Source organism: Nerophis lumbriciformis, linkage group LG21 (assembly GCF_033978685.3).
Source record: "Nerophis lumbriciformis linkage group LG21, RoL_Nlum_v2.1, whole genome shotgun sequence".
In the NCBI taxonomy this organism is placed as follows: domain Eukaryota; kingdom Metazoa; phylum Chordata; class Actinopteri; order Syngnathiformes; family Syngnathidae; genus Nerophis; species Nerophis lumbriciformis.
In genome coordinates, this window is record NC_084568.2 from 20,109,218 (window position 1) to 20,129,633 (window position 20,416).

The window sequence follows — 20,416 nt, forward strand, 5'->3', positions numbered from 1 at the left end:
GAGATTTAGCTCAACACGCTGGATTTGACTACCATTGCTAGTTTGACCATTTTTATCATAATGCTATTTCATTTTCTGACTTTATTTATACTAGTTTCTATTGAGCTAAAATATAACTCTGCCTGTCAGACATAGTTGAGGGCAGGCACACAGAAGAGCAACCAAATGGAGAAACTGGGAGGTAAGACTGTTTACATAGCAGCACATCAGCCAGCTAAACAGCTTCAGATTTCCAGCCTGGAATGTAATTAAAGCCACATGGGCTCCATTATTTAACATACCTGATCTGAGAACTCAACACAGACACAAAGACTAGGAACGCATGGTCGCAGATGACCGTATTTTACCTCATTGTTTGCTGCATCAAAAACATATGCACCACAATAGCTTTGTGGAAAAATGGTTTTGTTTTCTTACTAATACATTGGCTAGAGGTCCACCGAGGCCGGGGGTCAGCAAACCGCGGCTGTTTAAAAAAAGGATTGAAAATGGAAAAAGATGGGGGAAAAATATTTTGTTTTGTTTTAGTATGTTTGTTGTTTGAGGGCAAACATTCCCCATTGTTAGAAAGCCCACTGTTTAATATGTGTATGTGCAAGCTTTTCTGATGAGAGTATTTGGTGAACATTGTTTTGTCCTACTAATTTCGGTGGTTCTTGAACTCACCATAGTGTGGACTGTGACGCAATAGTTTGTTTACATGTAAAATCTCCTACTCCTTCTTTGTCTCATTTTGTCCACCAAACGTTTTATGCTGTGCGTGAATGCACAAAGGTGCGCTTTGTCGATGTTATTGACTTGCTGGAGTGTTAATCAGGCATCGTTGGTCACTGCATGACTGCAGGCTAATCAATGCTAACATGCTATTTAGGCTAGCTGTATGTACATATTGTGTAGGTATATTTGAGCTCATTTAACATCCTTTACTATTATCCTCTTTGTATATAATTTAGTTTTGTATGTCTCATGACACATTATCTGTATGTAATATTGGCTGCATTTCAGATAGTTGTCTGTGTGCCATGTTGTTCCAGACCACAGCAAACATTACCTCGCTTGCCAAAGATTGTAATAAATATATTAGAAGAAGACAGCCTGCCGTTTCCTTTAACTTGGACCCGCACATCTATACCTTTGGCCATTCTAAGACAGTCATTTCCAGGAGTTATCTCACCTTCTGAGTAGCCTCTGGTTTACTAATGTGTAGAATAAATATTACATTTCAACATTTCTGTCAACGAAGATTTGCTTCAGCCTGCGACACATAGTCATTTTGATAGTAGGCTAATATAGCTAATATAGACACTTACGACATGTGTTGCCTTCATTATAGGAGTTATATAAGGCTTTTCATTTTTTGCGGCTCCAGACAGATTATTTTTTTGCATTTTTGGTCCATTATGACTCTTTCTACGTTTCGGGTTGCCGACCACTGACCTGGACAATAGTTCTGGTTTTCCATGTTTTATTGGACATGCTGATCAAGTTGCATTAGGCTTGCACAATTCAACATGTCCAAAAATGAGTAAAAATAAGAGTTTAAATCGTGGTGATCTTGAGCCCTCAATAATTAGGGCGGATGCAATTGAGCTTGCTTTGAAGGGAATGTTCCTTATTGCAGCAGAGATATGTTGCATGGACTTACTGCAGCTGCAAAAATAGCAGGAGGGCCATGACACAGAACACCAATCACACACATGGTACGACACATATTATCAAAGGCACATCATCACATAGGGCAGTGGGCCCGGTACCGGTCCGTGGATCGATTGGTACCGGGCCGCACAAGAAATTAAAAAAAAAAATTAAAAAAAATATTTTTTTAATTAAATTTTTTATTTTTATTAAATCAACATAAAAAACACAAGATACACTTACAATTAGTGCACCAACCCAAAAAAAACCCTCCCCCATTTACACTCATTTGCACAAAAGGGTTGTTTCTTTCTGTTATTAATATTTCTGGTTCCTACATTATATATCAATATATATCAATACAGTCTGCAGGGATACAGTCCGTAAGCACACATGATTGTATTTTTTTATGACAAAAAAAAACAAGAAAAACAAACAAACAAGCGTTGACCGGTCTGCAGTTGCAAAAAGGTTGGGGACCTCTGACATAGGGTACACACATCCACAGAGGGACTATTACTAAATGGGGAATGACATACAAGAGGCAACTTAGCGCAACAAATACAGCTAAGCACTACACTAACAACTATCTCGATAGTAGGTATGGCAAGGCATGATGGGAGCAGGGAATTACTCAAATTACTGATAGTTTGTACACCTTCTGTAATGATATACAGTACAGGCCAAAAGTTTGGACACACCTTCTCATTCCATGTGTTTTCTTTATTTTCATGACTATTTACACTGAAGGCATCAAAACTATGAATGAACACATGTGGAGTTATGTACTTAACAAAAAAAAGTTGAAATAACTGAAAACATGTTTTATATTACAGTTTCTTCAAAATAGCCACTCTTTGCTCTGATTACTGCTTCGCACACTCTTGGCATTCTCCCGATGAGCTTCACGAGGTAGTGACCCGCAATGGTTTTCACTTCACAGGTGTGCTTTAAGCTCATCGAGAGAATGCCAAGAGTGTGCGAAGCAGTAATCAGAGCAAAGGGTGGCTATTTTGAAGAAACTAGAATACAAAACATGTTTTCAGTTATTCCGCCTTTTTTTTGGTAAATACATAACTCCACATGTGTTCATTTATAGTTTTGATGCCTTCAGTGACAATCGACAATGTAAATAGTCATGAAAATAAAGAAAACACATTGAATGAGAAGGTGTGTCCAAACTTTTGGCCTCTACTGTATATCATTACAAAAGGTGAACCAACTTTCATCCAGAGTTAAGAGAGACTATAGTTTTCCTGAAGTATCAATTCAATAATGCCACCTGTTGTTCACATTAAAGTTCAAATGCAACGGTCTTACCATGTTTGGCCAATGTTGAGATTGAAACAAGATGGCAAGTTTTTATGTTAGCAGATACAAATCTCTACAAAGGACATTGGCAGACACCGATAGATGACTGTGAATCCACAATAATGCTTACACAGAGAGACATTTTTACAGTAAATATTACTTCCACTCTGTATAGACTACTCGCCATTAGTGTGTGCTCTGCCAGCTTCTATCAGTACTGCAGTTACTCATTAGTGGTTCAGTCAGTGTTTTGTTTAACTACTTCAGCTAGATGTGGCCCTCAGGTGCCTCGTGCAGCAAAACTGTCAAGTTTAGTGACATGTTTGCAGACACAGTTAAACACTGAATTTGATTGGAAATTCCAGAGCCAAAGGGGCAGTCAAGTTCTGTTGAGTTGTGTGCTTTTTTTGGCAGTTTAAAAAGACTTAGTAAGAGCTTGTTGGATGTGTGTCCGTGCTGGAACTGCACAGACTGCCAGAAGTAAATTTGAGCCTCTGCTCTTAATTGTCTAAAAATAAAGCTGTGGTTCTATTCGGGATGTATACCATACTTGCCGACCCTCCCGAATTTTCCGGGAGACTCCCGAAATTCAGCGCCTCACCCGAAAATCTCCCGGGACAAATATTCTCCCGAAAGTCTCCCGATTTTCAGCCGGACCTGAGTGAGGACAGCCTTTTTTCACGACGGGAGGACAACAGGGTGACAATAACTAAATCATCCAGACGAGAGATACATTGTATTATTATGTTTATCTTACCTAAAAATTAATATTTATTAATTAAAAAAAACAAAAACTAAATACATTTTTACTATATTTTGCTAATAACATCAAAATTAATTGTATTTTTATTTGTATTCTTTCCTGACTCCTTATTACATCCAGCCATAGAATTATACATTAAAATAAACATATTTGAAATAATTCATTTTAAATTATCATAATAATTCATTTCAAATGACCATATTTAATTATTAAAATAATTGCTTGTTTATCAACAACTTTAGCATTTTATTCATTACATTTTGAAGCTCTCAGAAGCCAAGTTATGTTATATTCCTTAAGATTTATTTATGCAAGTTTGAAGTATCAATTATCTAAACACAGTTTTGTTATATATATATATATATGTATGTATGTATGCATGTATGTATGTATGTATGTATGTATGTATGTATGTATGTATGAAATACTTGACTTGGTGAATTCTAGCTGTCAATATACTCCTCCCCTCTTAACCACGCCCCGCGCCACCCCGACCACGCCCCCCACCTCCCGAAATCGGAGGTCTCAAGGTTGGCAAGTATGATGTATACCGAGAATTAGGGCTGGGCGATATGGACGAAAAAGTATATCTCGATATATTTTTACTTAAACTCGATATTCCATATATATCTCGATATACACTATATTGCCAAAAGTATTTAGCCACCTGCCTTGACTCACATATGAACTTGAAGTGCCATCCCATTCCTAACCCATCGGGTTCAATATGATGCCGGTCCACCTTTTGCAGCTATCACAGCTTCAACTCTTCTGCGAAGGCTGTCCACAAGTAGCGGAGTGTGTTTATAGGAATTTTCCACCATTCTTCCAAAAGCGCATTGGTGAGGTCACACACTGATGTTGGTGGAGAAGGCCTGGCTCTCAGTCTTCGTTCTAATTCATCCCAAAGGTGTTTTATCGGGTTCAGGTCAGGACTCTGTGCAGGCCAGTCAAGTTCATCCACACCAGACTCTGTCATCCATGTCATTATGGACCTTGCTTTGTGCACTGGTGCACAGTCATGTTGGAAGAGGAAGTGGCCCGCTCCAAACTCTTCCCACAAGGTTGGGAGCATGGAATTGTCCAAAATGTTTTGGTATCCTGGAGCATTCAAAGTTCCTTTCACTGGAACTAAGGGGCCAAGCCCAACTCCTGAAAAACAACCCCACACCATGATTCCTCCTCCACCAAGTTTCACACTCGGCACAATGCAGTCCGAAATGTAGCGTTCTCCTGGCAACCTCCAAACCCAGACTCGTCCGTCAGATTGCCAGATGGACAAGCGTGATTCATCACTCCAGAGAAGGCGTCTCCACTGCTCTAGAGTCTAGTGGTGACGTGCTTTACACCACTGCATCTGACGCTTTGCATTGGACTTGGTGATGTTGGCTTAGATGCAGCCCATTCCATGAAGCTCTCTGCGTACTGTACGTGGGCTAATTGGAAGGTCGCATGAAATTTGTAGCTCTGTAGCAACTGACTGTGCAGAAAGTCGGCGACCTCTTTGCACTATGCGCTTCAACATCTGCTGACCCTTCTCTGCCAGTTTACGTGGTCTACCACTTGATGGCTGAGTTGCTGTTGTTCCCAAACTCTTCCATTTTCTTATAATAAAGCCGACAGTTGACTTTGGAATATTTAGGAGCGTGGAACTTTTACGACTGGATTTGTTGCACAGGTGGCATCCTCCGACAGTTCCACGCTGGAAATCACTAAGAGCGACCCATTCTTTCACAAATGTTTATAGAAACAGTCTCCATGCCTAAGTGCTTGATGTTATACACCTGTGGCCAGGCCAAGTGATTAGGACACCTGCTTCTGATCATTTAGATGGGTGGCCAAATAATTTTGGCAATATAGTGTATTTTACGGTGAAAATATACATATAAAGATATTAATTTTTGAGCAAGATTGACTGAAATTGAAGTGAATGACAACTGTACTGTAAACAGTCAGTGGCACTTTTATTAACCCAGTTAGTCAAGATGGGTATTAACAGCACAGAAAATAAACTGTTTAAGTATTACATTATATAAATAAAATAGAACATTATCCTTTCTACGTAAAATAAATAACATAGCTGTGCAAATAATACATTTTTGGCAGCATTTCTCGTGCAACTCGAGAACAGTTTGGATTTGGGCTTACATGGTAAACAACTCAAAGGAATGTTTTATATGTCCAAATGTGGCCAAGTAGACGCATTGTGGGTTTCCTGGACGTCGTCTACATCATTAAAAGAAACATTTAAAGAAGAGAATCCCTCTGCCATCTTCAACTCGTTTTTTTAATTTATAAATCGCCCTTCTCTCCTACGACTCGTCGTCATTTGGGATGTCGGTTGTGATATCCCTTCCTGGTTCGATGACCCGCCCTATTTTGCCTAATCTCAACCAATCGTGACTCATCATAGTAAACAACCAACCAATCAAGGATGTTCTTATACGTGCAAGCACGTCTTGGAAGGAGGAGGGGGAGGGGTTTAGTAGCCCATGGAGGGGCGGGGCGGGGCGGGGCGGGGGGGGGACACACACAAGGAACACAACAAATAAAGCGGCGTTTGGTCATTTTAACGTTAAATACATTATATTGATATAGGGCTGGGCAATATATCGATATACGCGATATATTGCGGGTTTGTCTCTGTGCGATATAGAAAATGACTATATCGTGATATTAGAGTATACGTTCTCACGCAGTTGCTTTTAGCTGCGGACATTACACTGCAGGCTCTTCCCACTCTTTCTTGTCTGTCCTTCTCACAGACAGCGAGCGCACCTTCTTACATAGGTCACATACTGTCACGTCACATACGTATACGCCCTCGCGCAGCAGAGAGGTAGCAGCATGGCTAAAGTTAGCTGTGGTGCGAGTGGTAATACGAGAGAAAGAAGGTGCAAATTTGGTAACAAATGAAGGAAGAATTAATTCCCAAGAAAAACAGTACGGGGTCCATCGTCTGGCGGTGGTTTGGCTTCAAGTGGGAATATGTCGAACAGACAACCGTAATTTGTCAAGTGTGGGGGAAAAAGCATTGCTACAAAAAGTAGCATTACTTTAATATGTAGCATCATTTGAAAAGTCACCTGCTAGAGAATGTAGAGTGCTTACTCCGCATGTCAACATCTCCGTTCGGTGCCACACGCCCACACCTTCAAAATGCCGAGACAAACATTTCCAGATCAACACCGTATGAAAAAAATAGTCAACAACAAAAGAGATAACGTCCGCAGGAACCTACCACATAGCGAAGGACATACACAATTTGATTTCCTATTAAGCAGCTAATTTTTATTTGACACTTATTGAAATATCTTGTGTGACATCATGCACAAAAGTGCACTTTATTTGTTCTAAACTACTGTAGTGGCGTTCTGTACAAAAAGTGCACTTGAATTTTGTGTTGTTTTGATTTGTCATCTTAGAGACATCATGCACAAAAGTGCAGTATTAGCTTGTTTTAAAATGACTGACAATTTTGCACTTTCTGTTTTGGAAAGGACATGAATGTTTGTGCCACTGCTTAGTAACAGTTTAATAAATACAGTTTTGGTCAATTGACTTAGTTGTGATTTCCCTCTCTGCATGGAAGTTTAAAATGAGCATATATTAATGCAGTATGAAGAAGAATGTTTTAATGTAGACACATAGAATCATCATACTGCTGTGATTATATGTATCGAGGAAAATATCGAGATATATATTGTGTATCGTGACATGGCCTAAAAATATTGAGATATTAAAAAAAGGCCATATCGCCCAGCCCTATATTGATATTATGATATTTTCTTAATTCATATCTTGTTTAAAAATATATCGATATATCTTACAAAGTCGATATATCGCCCAGCCCTACAAAGAATCATATTTTTTGGTAACGGTTTCTAATTAGGTCGGAACACGAGGAGTGTTACCAAAAAGACTGAACACCTGGCTCAACGCGACAAAGTAGTTTTGTCCAAAGGCAGCAACTTAATGAAACTCCTGCAATGTACTTATGGAATAATAATGAAAGACAGATGCATGTATTCCCATTTGCATTACCACTCGAAATGCGCAAAAAGTAAAAACCGCAAGAAAAAATTGGTAACGAAAACACCCGTATTATGAAAAACCTCCCAAATATCACTAAAACATTTTTACGCTCTCATGAGGTGTTTTTCACCTTCAACAACTCCTGGTAACACTCAGCTAAAATCAACACATAGTCACACCATACATATTTGGGTTACTTGCACTTGTCATTATTTTATTGTAATAAACACGCCTAAGGCTAAGCTATAATAAAACATTATTCTCTTTGTGATTCCAACAATCACAACAATACAACGACACGCATTCAAATAAATGCGCTAGCTAGATGTTAGGCGATTTCAACATCTTCAAATAGGGTACCAAAACACTACTAAGGTGCACATTGTCATCAAACAGCTGATGTGTATTAAGTACAATACTTAAACACTTTGCATTGCTCAATATACTACTTCTGACTACGGCAACACCCTTAGAACAAACTGAACTGAATACATACTTACAAACGAGACTCAGAAGTACAACAAAACCAAAATATATCAACTGGACAACATAATGCAGGAGTCCTCATTTATCAATAGAGATGTCCGATAATATCGGCAGTCCGATATTATCGGCCGATAAATGCTTTAAAATGTAATATCGGAAATTATCGGTATCGGTTTCAAAAAGCAAAATTTATGACTTTTTAAAACGCCGCTGTACGGAGTGGTACACGGACGTAGGGAGAAGTACAGAGTGCCAATAAACCTTAAAGGCACTGCCTTTGCGTGCCGGCCCAATCACATAATATCTACGGCTTTTCACACACACAAGTGAATTCAATGCATACTTGGTCAACAGCCATACAGGTCACACTGAGGGTTGCCGTATAAACCACTTTAACACTGTTACAAATATGCGCCACACTGTGAACCCACACCAAACAAGAATGACAAACACATTTCGGGAGAACATCCGCACCGTTACACAACAGAACAAATACCCAGAACCCCTTGCAGCACTAACTCTTCCAGGACGCTACAATATACACCCCCCCGCATCCCCTAACCCTGCCCACCTCAACCTCCTCATGCTCTCTCAGGGAGAGCATGTCCCAAATTCCAAGCTGCTGTTTTGAGGCATGTTAAAAAAAATGATGCACGTTGTGACTTCAATAATAAATATGGCAGTGCCATGTTGGCATTTTCTTCCATAACTTGAGTTGATTTATTTTGGAAAACCTTGTTACATTGTTTAATGCATCCAGCAGGCCATCACAACAAAATTAGGCATAATAATGTGTTAATTCCACAACTGTATATCTCGGTATCGGTTGATATCAGAATTGGTCATTAAGAGTTGGACAATATCGGGATATTGGCAAAAAAGCCATTATCGGACATCTCTAATCATCACCATACGAGAGGAAAACATAAATACCTGTTTTTTTTAAACTATATTGACTTCTGAGAAGCACTTGTAAATACAGAATTGTAATTTAGCTTCTTTTGAAGCATTACATGAACAGTTCCTTTTAAGACACTTTATCAGTATTACTGTACACATGCTGCTAGTTTGTTTGACATTACCTTGCACTGCAAACCTAGTTGACTTGCTTAAAGCTTAAAAAAAGCAGGTGTTATGAACAAACTTCCCTGCTGTGAGATGTTAAATGATGTTGCTGGTGTTATCCCCTTTTGTGGTAATGTAATGGTAATAAAGAATGGATATTTTGTTATGTTTTCACATCTTTGTTTACACTAAATTACATACAGTACTGATAAGAGTACCAATGGACATCAATATCAGTAAGGAATATTGGTATTGTATTGATAAATCTACGGGTTCCACACAAATTAATATCCACCGTGAGGCTCAAGCGTTATGCAATAAATGCAATTATCGTATTTTAAGTAAATAATGACAAATACTTGTGTAAATAAACTGCTCCAAAGCCTTGCAAAAGAAGGTTCTGCACAAATTGCTTACCACTAAAAAGCAAAACATTTTAATTAGCAGTTACAAGCTTTCCCTCTAGATTCTAATTATAGGTTGTGTATATCTCTTCAAACTTAAGTGCTAATGTTTCATGCACGCTGTTGTTTTGTACAAAGGATATAAGATCCAGGACTGTACAAGGCACAAAGGAATGTATGTAGAGATGTAGGGTGGATACTCACCTTACAGAGAATGGCCTTGTCTTACTCGGGAGAAATCTCCGTTTCTTGGTGGACAACCACTTTGGTGACTGACATATCTGGGTGTTGTTCTTTTGCTTCTTTAATAGCCTGAGCCAGAGCCTGAACAAATGGAGCACAACAACCATAGCAGGCGTACTGAGTAAAAAAAAGACAAACGACTTTTTGGGTGCACGTCTGTCAGGGAGACGGTTGTCTACACCAACAATGGCTAATGCCAGGTCAGTAATCAGAGAGGAAACTGGCTGAGCCCATAGAGACATACTTTATATCAAGGCCCAACAGTTGTTTGTTGCTCTCACAGACACCTTGTCTCCATCACTTGTGTTGGTGTTGTACACCCCCCAGTCCTCATGCTGGTATTTGAAGTCACCAGCATAGAAACAGGGATGGGGAAACACCGTAAGAGATGCTGACGTACATTAAGTCATGTGAGAGAAGTTTTTCTGATTTTTAAACCTGCAAAATCCACACACAGCCATTCAATCTCTGACTCAGCCGGAGATTTTAAAAAACATTTTTTACAGTGGAGGAAATCCAGGTCATCCTGTCGTGGACAAACGTGGGAAATCAAGCATTCTGCTCAGGATAAATCCAACTGATCCAGTTTGGAAACACCAGCGTGTCTGCTGTGTTGTGGCCCTTTCCTCTGACCTGCAGTGTGGGGCCTTGGTTATTGGACTCACATTCAAACACTGCATACACACTCACATATCTCCATCCATCCATCTTCTTCCGCTTATCCGAGGTCGGGTCGCGGGGGCAGCAGCCTAAGCAGGGAAGCCCAGACTTCCCTCTCCCCAGCCACTTCGTCCAGCTCTTCCCGGGGGATCCCGAGGCGTTCCCAGGCCAGCCGGGAGACATAGTCTTCCCAACGTGTCCTGGGTCTTCCCCGTGGCCTCCTATCGGTTGGACGTGCCATAAACACCTCTATAGGGAGGCGTTCGGGTGGCATCCTGACCAGATGCCCGAACCACCTCATCTGGCTCCTCTCGATGTGGAGGAGCAGCGGCTTTACTTTGAGCTCCCCCGGATGGCAGAGCCTCTCACCCTATCTCTAAGGGAGAGCCCCGCCACCCGGCGGAGGAAACTCATTTCGGCCGCTTGTACCTGTGATCTTGTCCTTTCGGTCAGAACCCAAATCTCATGACCATAGGTGAAGATGGGAACGTAGATCGACCGGTAAATTGAGAGCTTTGCCTTCCGGCTCAGCTCCTTCTTCACCACAACGGATCGATACAGCGTCCGCATTACTGAAGACGCCGCACCGATCCGCCTGTCGATCTCACGATCCACTCTTCCCTCACTCGTGAGCAAGACTCCGAGGTACTTGAACTCCTCCACTTGGGGCAGGGTCTCCTCCCCAACCCGGAGATGGCACTCCACCCTTTTCCGGGCGAGAACCATGGACTCGGATTGGGAGGTGCTGATTCTCATCCCAGTCGCTTCACACTCTGCTGCGATCCAGTGAGAGCTGAAGATCCTGGCTAGATGAAGCCATCAGGACCACATCATCTGCAAAAAGCAGAGACCTAATCCTGCAGCCACCAAACTGGATCCCCTCAACGCCTTGACTGCGCCTAGAAATTCTGTCCATAAAAGTTATGAACAGAACCGGTGACAAAGGGCAGCCTTGGCGGAGTCCAACCCTCACTGGAAACCTGTCCGACTTACTGCCGACAATGCGGACCAAGCTCTGACACTGATCGTACAGGGAGTGGACCGCCACAGTCAGACAGTCCGATACCCCATACTCTCTGAGCACTCTCCACAGGACTTCCCGAGGGACACGGTCGAATGCCTTCTCCAAGTCCACAAAGCACATGTAGACTGGTTGGGCAAACTCCCATGCACCCTCAAGGACCCTGCCGAGAGTATAGAGCTGGTCCACAGTTCCACGACCAGGACAAAAACCACGCTGTTCCTCCTGAATCCGAGGATCGACTGTCCGCCGGATAGTCGAACCTCGGACTCACATATCTCATACGTGTTATCTTTGGTTACATTTAATACACCTTACAATAAGATACTTCTGATTGACATACACCTTATGTTCTGCCCTCAATTTTGTCATGGGCTATGGGCCGGACTTTGACAATTGAGATGCAGTGGGTCACTTGGAGGAGAATTACAAGGGCATTAATGGTATAGACCAGCTGCTAAGTGACATAGGTCTTGCTATCGTTCAGCCCTTTGATTTTCAGCTGCATTATTCTTATTTGGAGTTCAGTAAAGCAAGCAGCAACGATTATTCACCTTTGCCACTGTCAGAGTAGACAACCGTCAACATACTTAATCATGGAGATACTGCAAAACCGCATTTTACCCTTATCTCCGGTGGTAGTGCAGTCTACGACACCTCAAGGACGATGTTCCATCGCCCGGAGATCTGTCCCATCCCCACCCCTTCATGATATTTCCACCCATAACTTGCTTGTAATGCCTATGCTGATGGCCTCGCTCCGGTGTTCTACACTGGAGACAGAGAGTCAATCCAAGGCACCTTTAGCCAAACATGATGTATGGCCTGACAGCTCTGGACAATGACATGGTTGTTGGACCTGCACCCTCATTAATAATCCCGGTAAACCCTCTACCATAAATCAAACATCTTGCAGGCGTAACATATTTACTTAATATGTGAAAGCTATTGCCTTATGAGCCCACAAATTATTTGCATTTTATTATTAGTAATATATTGTCAAGTTTAGGAAAATGTATAAAAAAAATCAAATTGCAGTGCCAACTTGAACCAAATATTACAGCTATATATTTTACCTTATCATGATCAATTTCAGTGTCTCCAGTTATGACGATCCTCTTCTCTATGCGAGTTTCAGAGATTCCTCCTTTGACAGTCTAAAACGGAGACAATGAAATGAGTGAGGCGTCACAGTCTGTCAAAAGTAAGATATGGGGTTTATTATCAATTTGTTTTAGTATGACAGGTTTTAGCTAACTCAAGGTCAGTGTGTTCACGGTGTGGAGTTATTACTAAGTTTGGCCTTGGAATTGTGAATGCGCAATTTGCAATGATTGGAAAGCACTGTTTGTACGAGGGAGGAGTAAGGCGTCTACTTTCAATATTTCCAATCAAAACTCATCTGGAAGAATCATTTTCAGTCCATGGCAATGTTTGTGCTGCAAAATAATGATGAAAGGGGACTGAAAACAAACATCTACCCAGCTGTAATTTCAGTTGATTTTTTTCACTGATACAGGCTGCAGTTTTAGTTACCGGGAGTTTATTTTGTGAACTTATTTAACCTCTTAAGGCCCAAGCTGTTTGTTTACATGGTTTATTTATTTATCTTTGCTATTTGGGCTTATTGGAGCCTAATTAAAATAAAAACTAAAAATCATCTTTTGATATGATGTACTTAGTCCATAAGTACACAAACGTGTACTTCATGTGTAGTGACATGCTAATTTTTATTTTTACACTTTTTTTCCTCCCAAATTCCATTGTATGCTATACTCTTCTGACACCACCAGATGGCAGTATAAGTGTCCACATAAGCGGCATAAGACCCCAATTCAGTAGTGTACACAATTTTGGAAATAAGAGCTAAAAGGTGCTGTGGCCACTTTTTGATTGATTGATTGAGACTTTTATTAGTAGATTGCACAGTACAGTACATATTCCGTACAATTGACCACTAAATGGTAACACCCCAATAAGTTTTTCAACTTGTTTAAGTCGGGGTCCACGTTAATCAATTCATGGTATAAATATATACTATCAGCATAATACAGTCATCACGCAAGTTAATCATCAGAGTATATACATTCAATTATTTACATTATGTACAATCCGGGGGGTGGGATGTGGAGGGGGTTTGGGCGAGGGGGGGGTTTAGGTTTGGTTGAAAAAGGTATCACAAGGCCTTTAGAGGTTAAAACACTCACTTTCTTTATTGAGAGTAAGAGGAAAATATGGTATTTTAGTTGACTATTAGTCATGATTTTTTCAATGACTAATTTGTCGAGAAAAAACGTTATAAACAAATAAAACGTTATAAACAAATATCATAATTTTTCTATTTCTTACATTGCGGTATTTATGCTTGAATTACTGTTTGGTACTAAAGGGGAACTGCACATTTTTTGGGGAATTTTGCCCATCAGTCACAATCATTATGGAAGATAAGAAGACATACATTTTTTTTAATGCATTCTAACTTGTAAATAAACGTAACTAAGTCTGCTGACAATGGAGTCAGTGGGAGGTCCTCTATTCTGTCCATAAAACCCAATAAACCCCCCCCCCCCCCCCCAAAACCGACCAACAATGACTTGAATATTAACTAAGTGTTAGTGATATTGTTATTATAAGCGCTAATACAGACAAACTATCTATAGCAGCGTTGAGATCAAAGAGAGGTAACCAGCTTGTGTGGCTATGTTGACATCATCAGTTGGTGAGCTGCTTCCTCTTCTTGGAGCTCGTGGAAGTTTAAATAATACCTCTCACCTTGATAGTACAAGGATGAGGACATAATCCGACAAATTGGTCAACTTGGACAGCCCATTTAGACCCAGCAATGGTGGAAAAAGACACAAAAAGACACTTGGTTCCACCCCCCTTTTCTTTGGTAGGATTATGAATCATTCTTCATCTAAACGCAAATATATCAACATCCTAACAGTCGGCATCCCAGTGACTGCAGACATTGTACAGTAAGTGATGTTTTATTATGTTTGTTGTCTCATGAAGTCTGCAGTGAGTAGTAATCAGTGATGTTGTTAAAAGAAAAAGCGAACATTGCAATGCCTTTTTTAAAAACTAATGAATACATTATGTACATTTTACATGCTATTATAAATGTGCCCGTTACTACATCACATATATATTTACAGCATGTATATAAAACATTGATGGATGTTTGGATGTTTTTTCAAGCGCTTTTATAAGCAGAATAGAGGGACTCCCATAGGCACCATTGTAAGCAGACTTTTGATCGCTTCTATTTTCTAGTTAGAATGCATTACAAAAATGGTGTACTATGTCTTACATAAGGATTGTGAATGATAGGCTAAATTCCAAAAATGTGCAGTTCCCCTTTAAAGGATTACAATGACATTCTTTAGACCCTGGTTGAATAATGATTTGGTTAGGAAATATGCCTTTAGTAATTGATACTAATCCTAATAAAGTATAAGCAATAGTAAAGCTGTGCTCACTGCAACGTTCTAATACAGTGGTTCTTAACCTGGGTTCGATCGAACCCTAGGGGTTCGGTGAGTCGGGTTCGGCGGAGGTCAAAACAGACCCGACTCATCGTGTAAATAAAAACTTCTCCCTATCGGCGTATTACGGATACGGCAACAGCAGAAGTCAGGCTGATTTGCAGGTGTGTAATTTGTTGTGAGTTTATGCACTGTTGGTTTTGTTGTTTGAACAAGGTGATGTTCATGCACGGTTCATTTTGTGCACCAGTAATAAAACATGGTAACACTTTAGTATGGGGAACATATTCACCATTAATTAGTTGCTTATTAACATGCAAATTAATAACATATTGGCTCTTAACTAGTCATTATTAAGCACTTATTAATGCCTTATTCGGCATTAGAGGGTTGTAACCCTAACCCTCTAACCCTGGCCCTGACCAAATAACTCTAAATTAAGTCTTTGTTACTTAGACTATGTTCCCCATACCAAAGTGTTACCAAAAACATATAACTTTGTCTTGAATTTGATAAAAACCCATTTTGTTTTTCACTAAAGAAGGGTTCGGTGAATGCACATATGAAACTGGTGGGGTTCGGTACCTCCAACAAGGTTAAGAACCACTGTTCTAATACAACACTTTGTGTTTGGGTTTCCCTTTTTTTATTTTTTTTATTTATGGCCCATATCTTTGAATGCACATTTAAGGGCACCATCATTCCAAGAGTCACATCAGCTTCTTTATGTCCTGTCATAGAGTTATGTTGGTAAAAGGATGATATATATTGTTTTAGATAATATCTATGGTTAAGACCATGACAGGGAAAAGGTGGTTTCTTTTTTTAATTTAATAAATCAGACCACAGTTTATACCGTCAAAATAATCTACTACGATCAGTCATGCTGTATATGTGATTTATTAGGGAATGTGCACAGTGGATTTGGATAAAGATGAAGTGAAAGGTTATTTACATAACCGCTCTCTCGCAGGGAAGGGTTCAGGTTGATTGAAAGTGGTGATCAATCAGAACATTCAAGCAAATTGCGATATTGATCTGTATTTAGATCAGGGATACCTTGGTGATCTGGGTAGTGGTGGTGGTGCTGATGGTCTCGGATGTGATGGTTTGGGCACTCAGTAGCACTCCTGAGTCCCGGTCTGCCAAGGTGTCCACCGGCTGTGGGAAAGAAACCTTTTCAGTGTTAGACCTCACTTAAGGAATTTAAACACACCATAACTTTTTATTATAAACTTTAGGGGTCAGAAATAAAGCTGGGGACAGGGCTTCTCAATTGTTGGGTCTTGATGTAAAAGTGGGGTTGCACAAGGGGATGTAACTAAGATTTACAACAATTGGTTGTCCTAGAGCAGTGGTTCTCAAATGGGGGTACGCGTACCCCTGGGGGTACTTGAAGGTAGGCCAAGGGGTACGTGAGATTTTTTTAAAATGTCTGTCAAAAAGAACTGTGAAAAGAAATGCAACAATGCAATATTCAGTGTTGACAGCTAGATTTTTTGTGGACATGTTCCATAAATATTGATGTTAAAAATTTATTTTTAGAATTAAGTTCATGAATCCAGATGGATCTCTATTACAATCCCCAAAGAGGGCACTTTAATTTGATGATTACTTCTATGTGTAGAAATCTTTATTTATAATTGAATCACTTGTTTATTTTTCAACAAGTTTTTAGTTATTTTTATATCTTTTTTTCCAAATAGTTCAAGAAAGACCACTACAAATGAGCAATATTTTGCACTGTTATACAATTTAATGAATTTAGAAACTGATGACATAGTGCTGTATTTTACTTCTTTATCTCTTTTTTTCAACCAAAAATGCTTTGCTCTGATTAGGCGGTACTTGAATTAAAAACATTTTCACAGGGGGTACATCACTGAAAAAAGGTTGAGATCCAGAGTTTTTCAACCACTGTCCGGTGTGCCGTAGGAAATTATGCAACTTCACCTAATTGGTCCAAAAAATATTTTTTGCAAATCAATAATTACAATCTGCAAATAATGTGCCGTTGCTTAGTGTCTGTGCTGTGTAAAACTCGGCAGGGTAAACACGTAATACTCCGTGTCAGTAGGTGGCAGCAGGTAGTTAATTGCTTTGTAAAAGTCGTAAAGTGTCGGGTGAGACGAGGATGGTTTGTTGTGATCCCAATATGCAGACCACATCGGGAGGCAGTGTGCAGGTAAAAAGGTATGTAATGCTTAAACCAAAAATTAACAAAAGGGAAAGGCAATGGCTATGCTAAATGAAAGTAAAACTGAACTGGCTACAAAGTAAACAGAAACAGAACGCTGGACGACAGCAAAAACTTACTGCGTCCACAAAGTACGTCCGTTCTTGACATGACAATCAACAATGTCCACACAAATAAGGATAGCAACAATGTAAATAGCCTTGCTTGCTAACACAAAGCAGGTGCGCGGAATAGCGCTCAAAGGAAGACATGAAACTGCTACAGGAAAACACCAACAAAACAGGAAGAGCCACCAAAATAACAGCGCAAGACAAGAACTAAAGCACTACACACAGGAAAACACTAACAAACTCAAAATAAGGCATGACGACCTGGTGGAGTTTAATTTTTTTTAACGTTTTCTGCTGGTGGTGTGCCTCCGGATTTTTTAAATGAGAAAAATGTGCCTTGCCTCAAAAAAGGTTGAAAAACACTGTCCTAGAGAACCGTTGAAAGGCTGCAATCATGTGTATTCAAGCACCATATAAATTGTATATTGAGGTAGTTCTATCATATGTTAAAACATCTTTGACAATCAGCATGATTTGGAAACCCTCCCCTTTTATTTAATAATATGCTGAAATTTTGTGTATTAAACTATTTTAACACCATTAAAACATTAGTATAAAATACAACATTTCTACCACGACCGGGATTCGAACCCAAGACATTCTGCTGTACAAAGCAAGCACTAATGCCACCCGCCACCTGAAGTCAAATAGGAAAATTTGTCCTCATGTTCTAATCGGTGACAGAGCCAGTAATTTTGTCACGGACACGCCCCTGCTCGCGTAGGGCGCGGCACGCCCACGCAGCAACAAGGCTGCAGACAATTGCGCATCAGCGCACCTGGACCTGATGGGAGGGAGCGGCATAAAAGCCAGCGGACCCGAGAGACCTTCGCCAGAACGTAGCCAATCTCCCCTGAGTAAGCATCACGTCTGGCACCCCTCCCTCGTTCCTTGCTCGCTTTTCTTTGTGCTCTTCCTCGTTCCCTTATTGATGTCTTTTGTGTCTCCCACAGTGTCTTCCCTGTTACCCGTGATCGTGTCTTGCCTCCCTCGATCCTCGACCACTGCCTGGACACGGACATCGTTGCCTCTCTCCTGCCCTTGACTGCTTGCCTCCCCGCCTCTTTGCCTTCTCTCTTGGATTTGGTGAAAGATTCACTCAACACCCACTGGTAAATATCACATTAATTCCACACATCGTCCGCATTCATTCACTAGTGGTAGCATACACACCTTCTGAACCGCAGTTCTGCTTTGGTGTAGCCTCCTTCCCTTTGACAATACACAACTGGTCATTCAATAATTTACATTTTAATGTGCTTCATCACGCAAAACTTGCCGCCAAACCCCGACGTAGAGTGTGTGTTCTGCATGTAGGGCGGGGCAGCACCTGACTGACTTGATGGCGGAAGCTTCCATGCAAGGCCCTAACCACAACAAGGTACATCAGGAGCAAGGGTGAAGTGTCTTGCTCAAGGACACAACAGACATGACTAGGATGGCGAAAGCCGGGGCTCAAACCAAGAACTCTCCGGTTGCTGGCACGGCCGCTCTACTAACTGAGCCACGTCGTGTGTATATATGGTAGGGATGTCCGACAATATCGGACTGCCGATATTATCGGCCGATAAATGCTTTAAAATGTAATATCGGAAATTATCGGTATCGGTTTCAAAATTATCGGTATCTGTTTCAAAAAGTAAAATTTATGACTTTTTAAAACGCCTCTGTGTACACGGACGTAGGGAGAGGTACAGAGTAGAGATGTCCAATAATGGCTTTTTGCCGATATCCGATATTCCGATATTGTCCAACTCTTTAATTACCGATACCAACAGATATATGCAGTCGTGGAATTAACACATTATTATGCCTAATTTGGACAACCAGGTATGGTGAAGATAAGGTACTTTTTAAAAATAAAATAAGATAAATAAATTAAAAATATTTTCTTGAATAAAAAAGAAAGTAAAACAATATAAAAACAGTTACATAGAAACTAGTAATTAATGAAAATGAGTAAAATTAACTGTTAAAGGTTAGTACTATTAGTGGACCAGCAGCACACACAATCATGTTTGCTTACGGACTGTATCCCTTGCAGACTGTATTGATATATATTGATTTATAAAGTAGGAACCAGAATATTAATAACAGAAAGAAACAACCCTTTTGTGTGAATGAGTGTAAATGGGGGAGGGAGGTTTTTTTTGGGTTGGTGCACTAATTGTAAGTGTATCTTGTGTTTTTTATGTTGATTTAATAAAAATAAAAAACAAAACAAAAAAAAACCGATACCGATAATTTCCGATATTACATTTTAACGCATTTATCGGCCGATAATATCGGCAGGCCGATATTATTGGACATCCCTAGTACAGAGCGCCAATAAACCTTAAGCACTTCCTTTTGCGTGACGGTACAATCACACAATATCTACGGCTTTTCACACACACAAGTGAATGCATGCATACTTGGTCCACAGCCATACAGGTCACACTGAGGGTGGCCGTATAAACAACTTTAACACTGATACAAATATGCGCCACACTGACAAGAATGACAAAAAACACATTTTGGGAGAACATCCGCACCGTAACACAACATAAACACAACAGAACAAATACCCAGGACCCCTTGCAGCACTAACTCTTCCGGGACGCTACAATATACATCCCCCCGCTACCCCCCCCAACCCCGCCCACCTCAACCTCCTCATGCTCTCTCCACACTGTGAACCCACACTAAACAATAATGACAAACACATTTCGGGAGAACATCCGCACTGTTACACAACATAAACACAACAGAACAAATACCCAGAACCCCTTGCAGCACTAACTCTTCCGGGACGCTACAATATACACCCCCCGCATCCCCTAACCCTGCCCACCTCAACCTCCTCATGCTCTCTCAGGGAGAGCATGTCCCAAATTCCAAGCTGCTGTTTTGAGGCATGTTAAAAAAAAAAAAATGCACTTTGTGACTTCAATAATAAATATGGCAGTGCCATGTTGGCATTTTTTTCCATAACTTAAGTTGATTTATTTTGGAAAAC

General features: G+C 40.4%; 1 protein-coding gene across 11 annotated transcripts in view; it reads right to left on the reverse strand.

Moving 5' to 3' along the window:
• The window catches only part of epb41a (erythrocyte membrane protein band 4.1a), a 185,336-nt gene that overhangs the window by 53,029 nt on the left and 111,891 nt on the right, over positions 1 to 20,416 (reverse strand). For 9 of the 11 annotated variants that reach the window (XM_072915565.1, XM_061982739.2, XM_061982738.2 and 6 more), the window contains 3 exons: positions 16,171 to 16,287; positions 12,700 to 12,780; positions 9,904 to 10,023 (listed from right to left, as the gene is read on the reverse strand). In XM_072915565.1, the coding sequence (XP_072771666.1) occupies positions 9,925 to 10,023; positions 12,700 to 12,780; positions 16,171 to 16,287 (297 nt within the window). In that variant the 3' untranslated portion in view covers positions 9,904 to 9,924. The remainder of the gene's footprint in view (positions 1 to 9,903; positions 10,024 to 12,699; positions 12,781 to 16,170; positions 16,288 to 20,416) is intronic. The other 2 variants (XM_061982737.2, XM_061982740.2) reach the window with 1 other exon arrangement.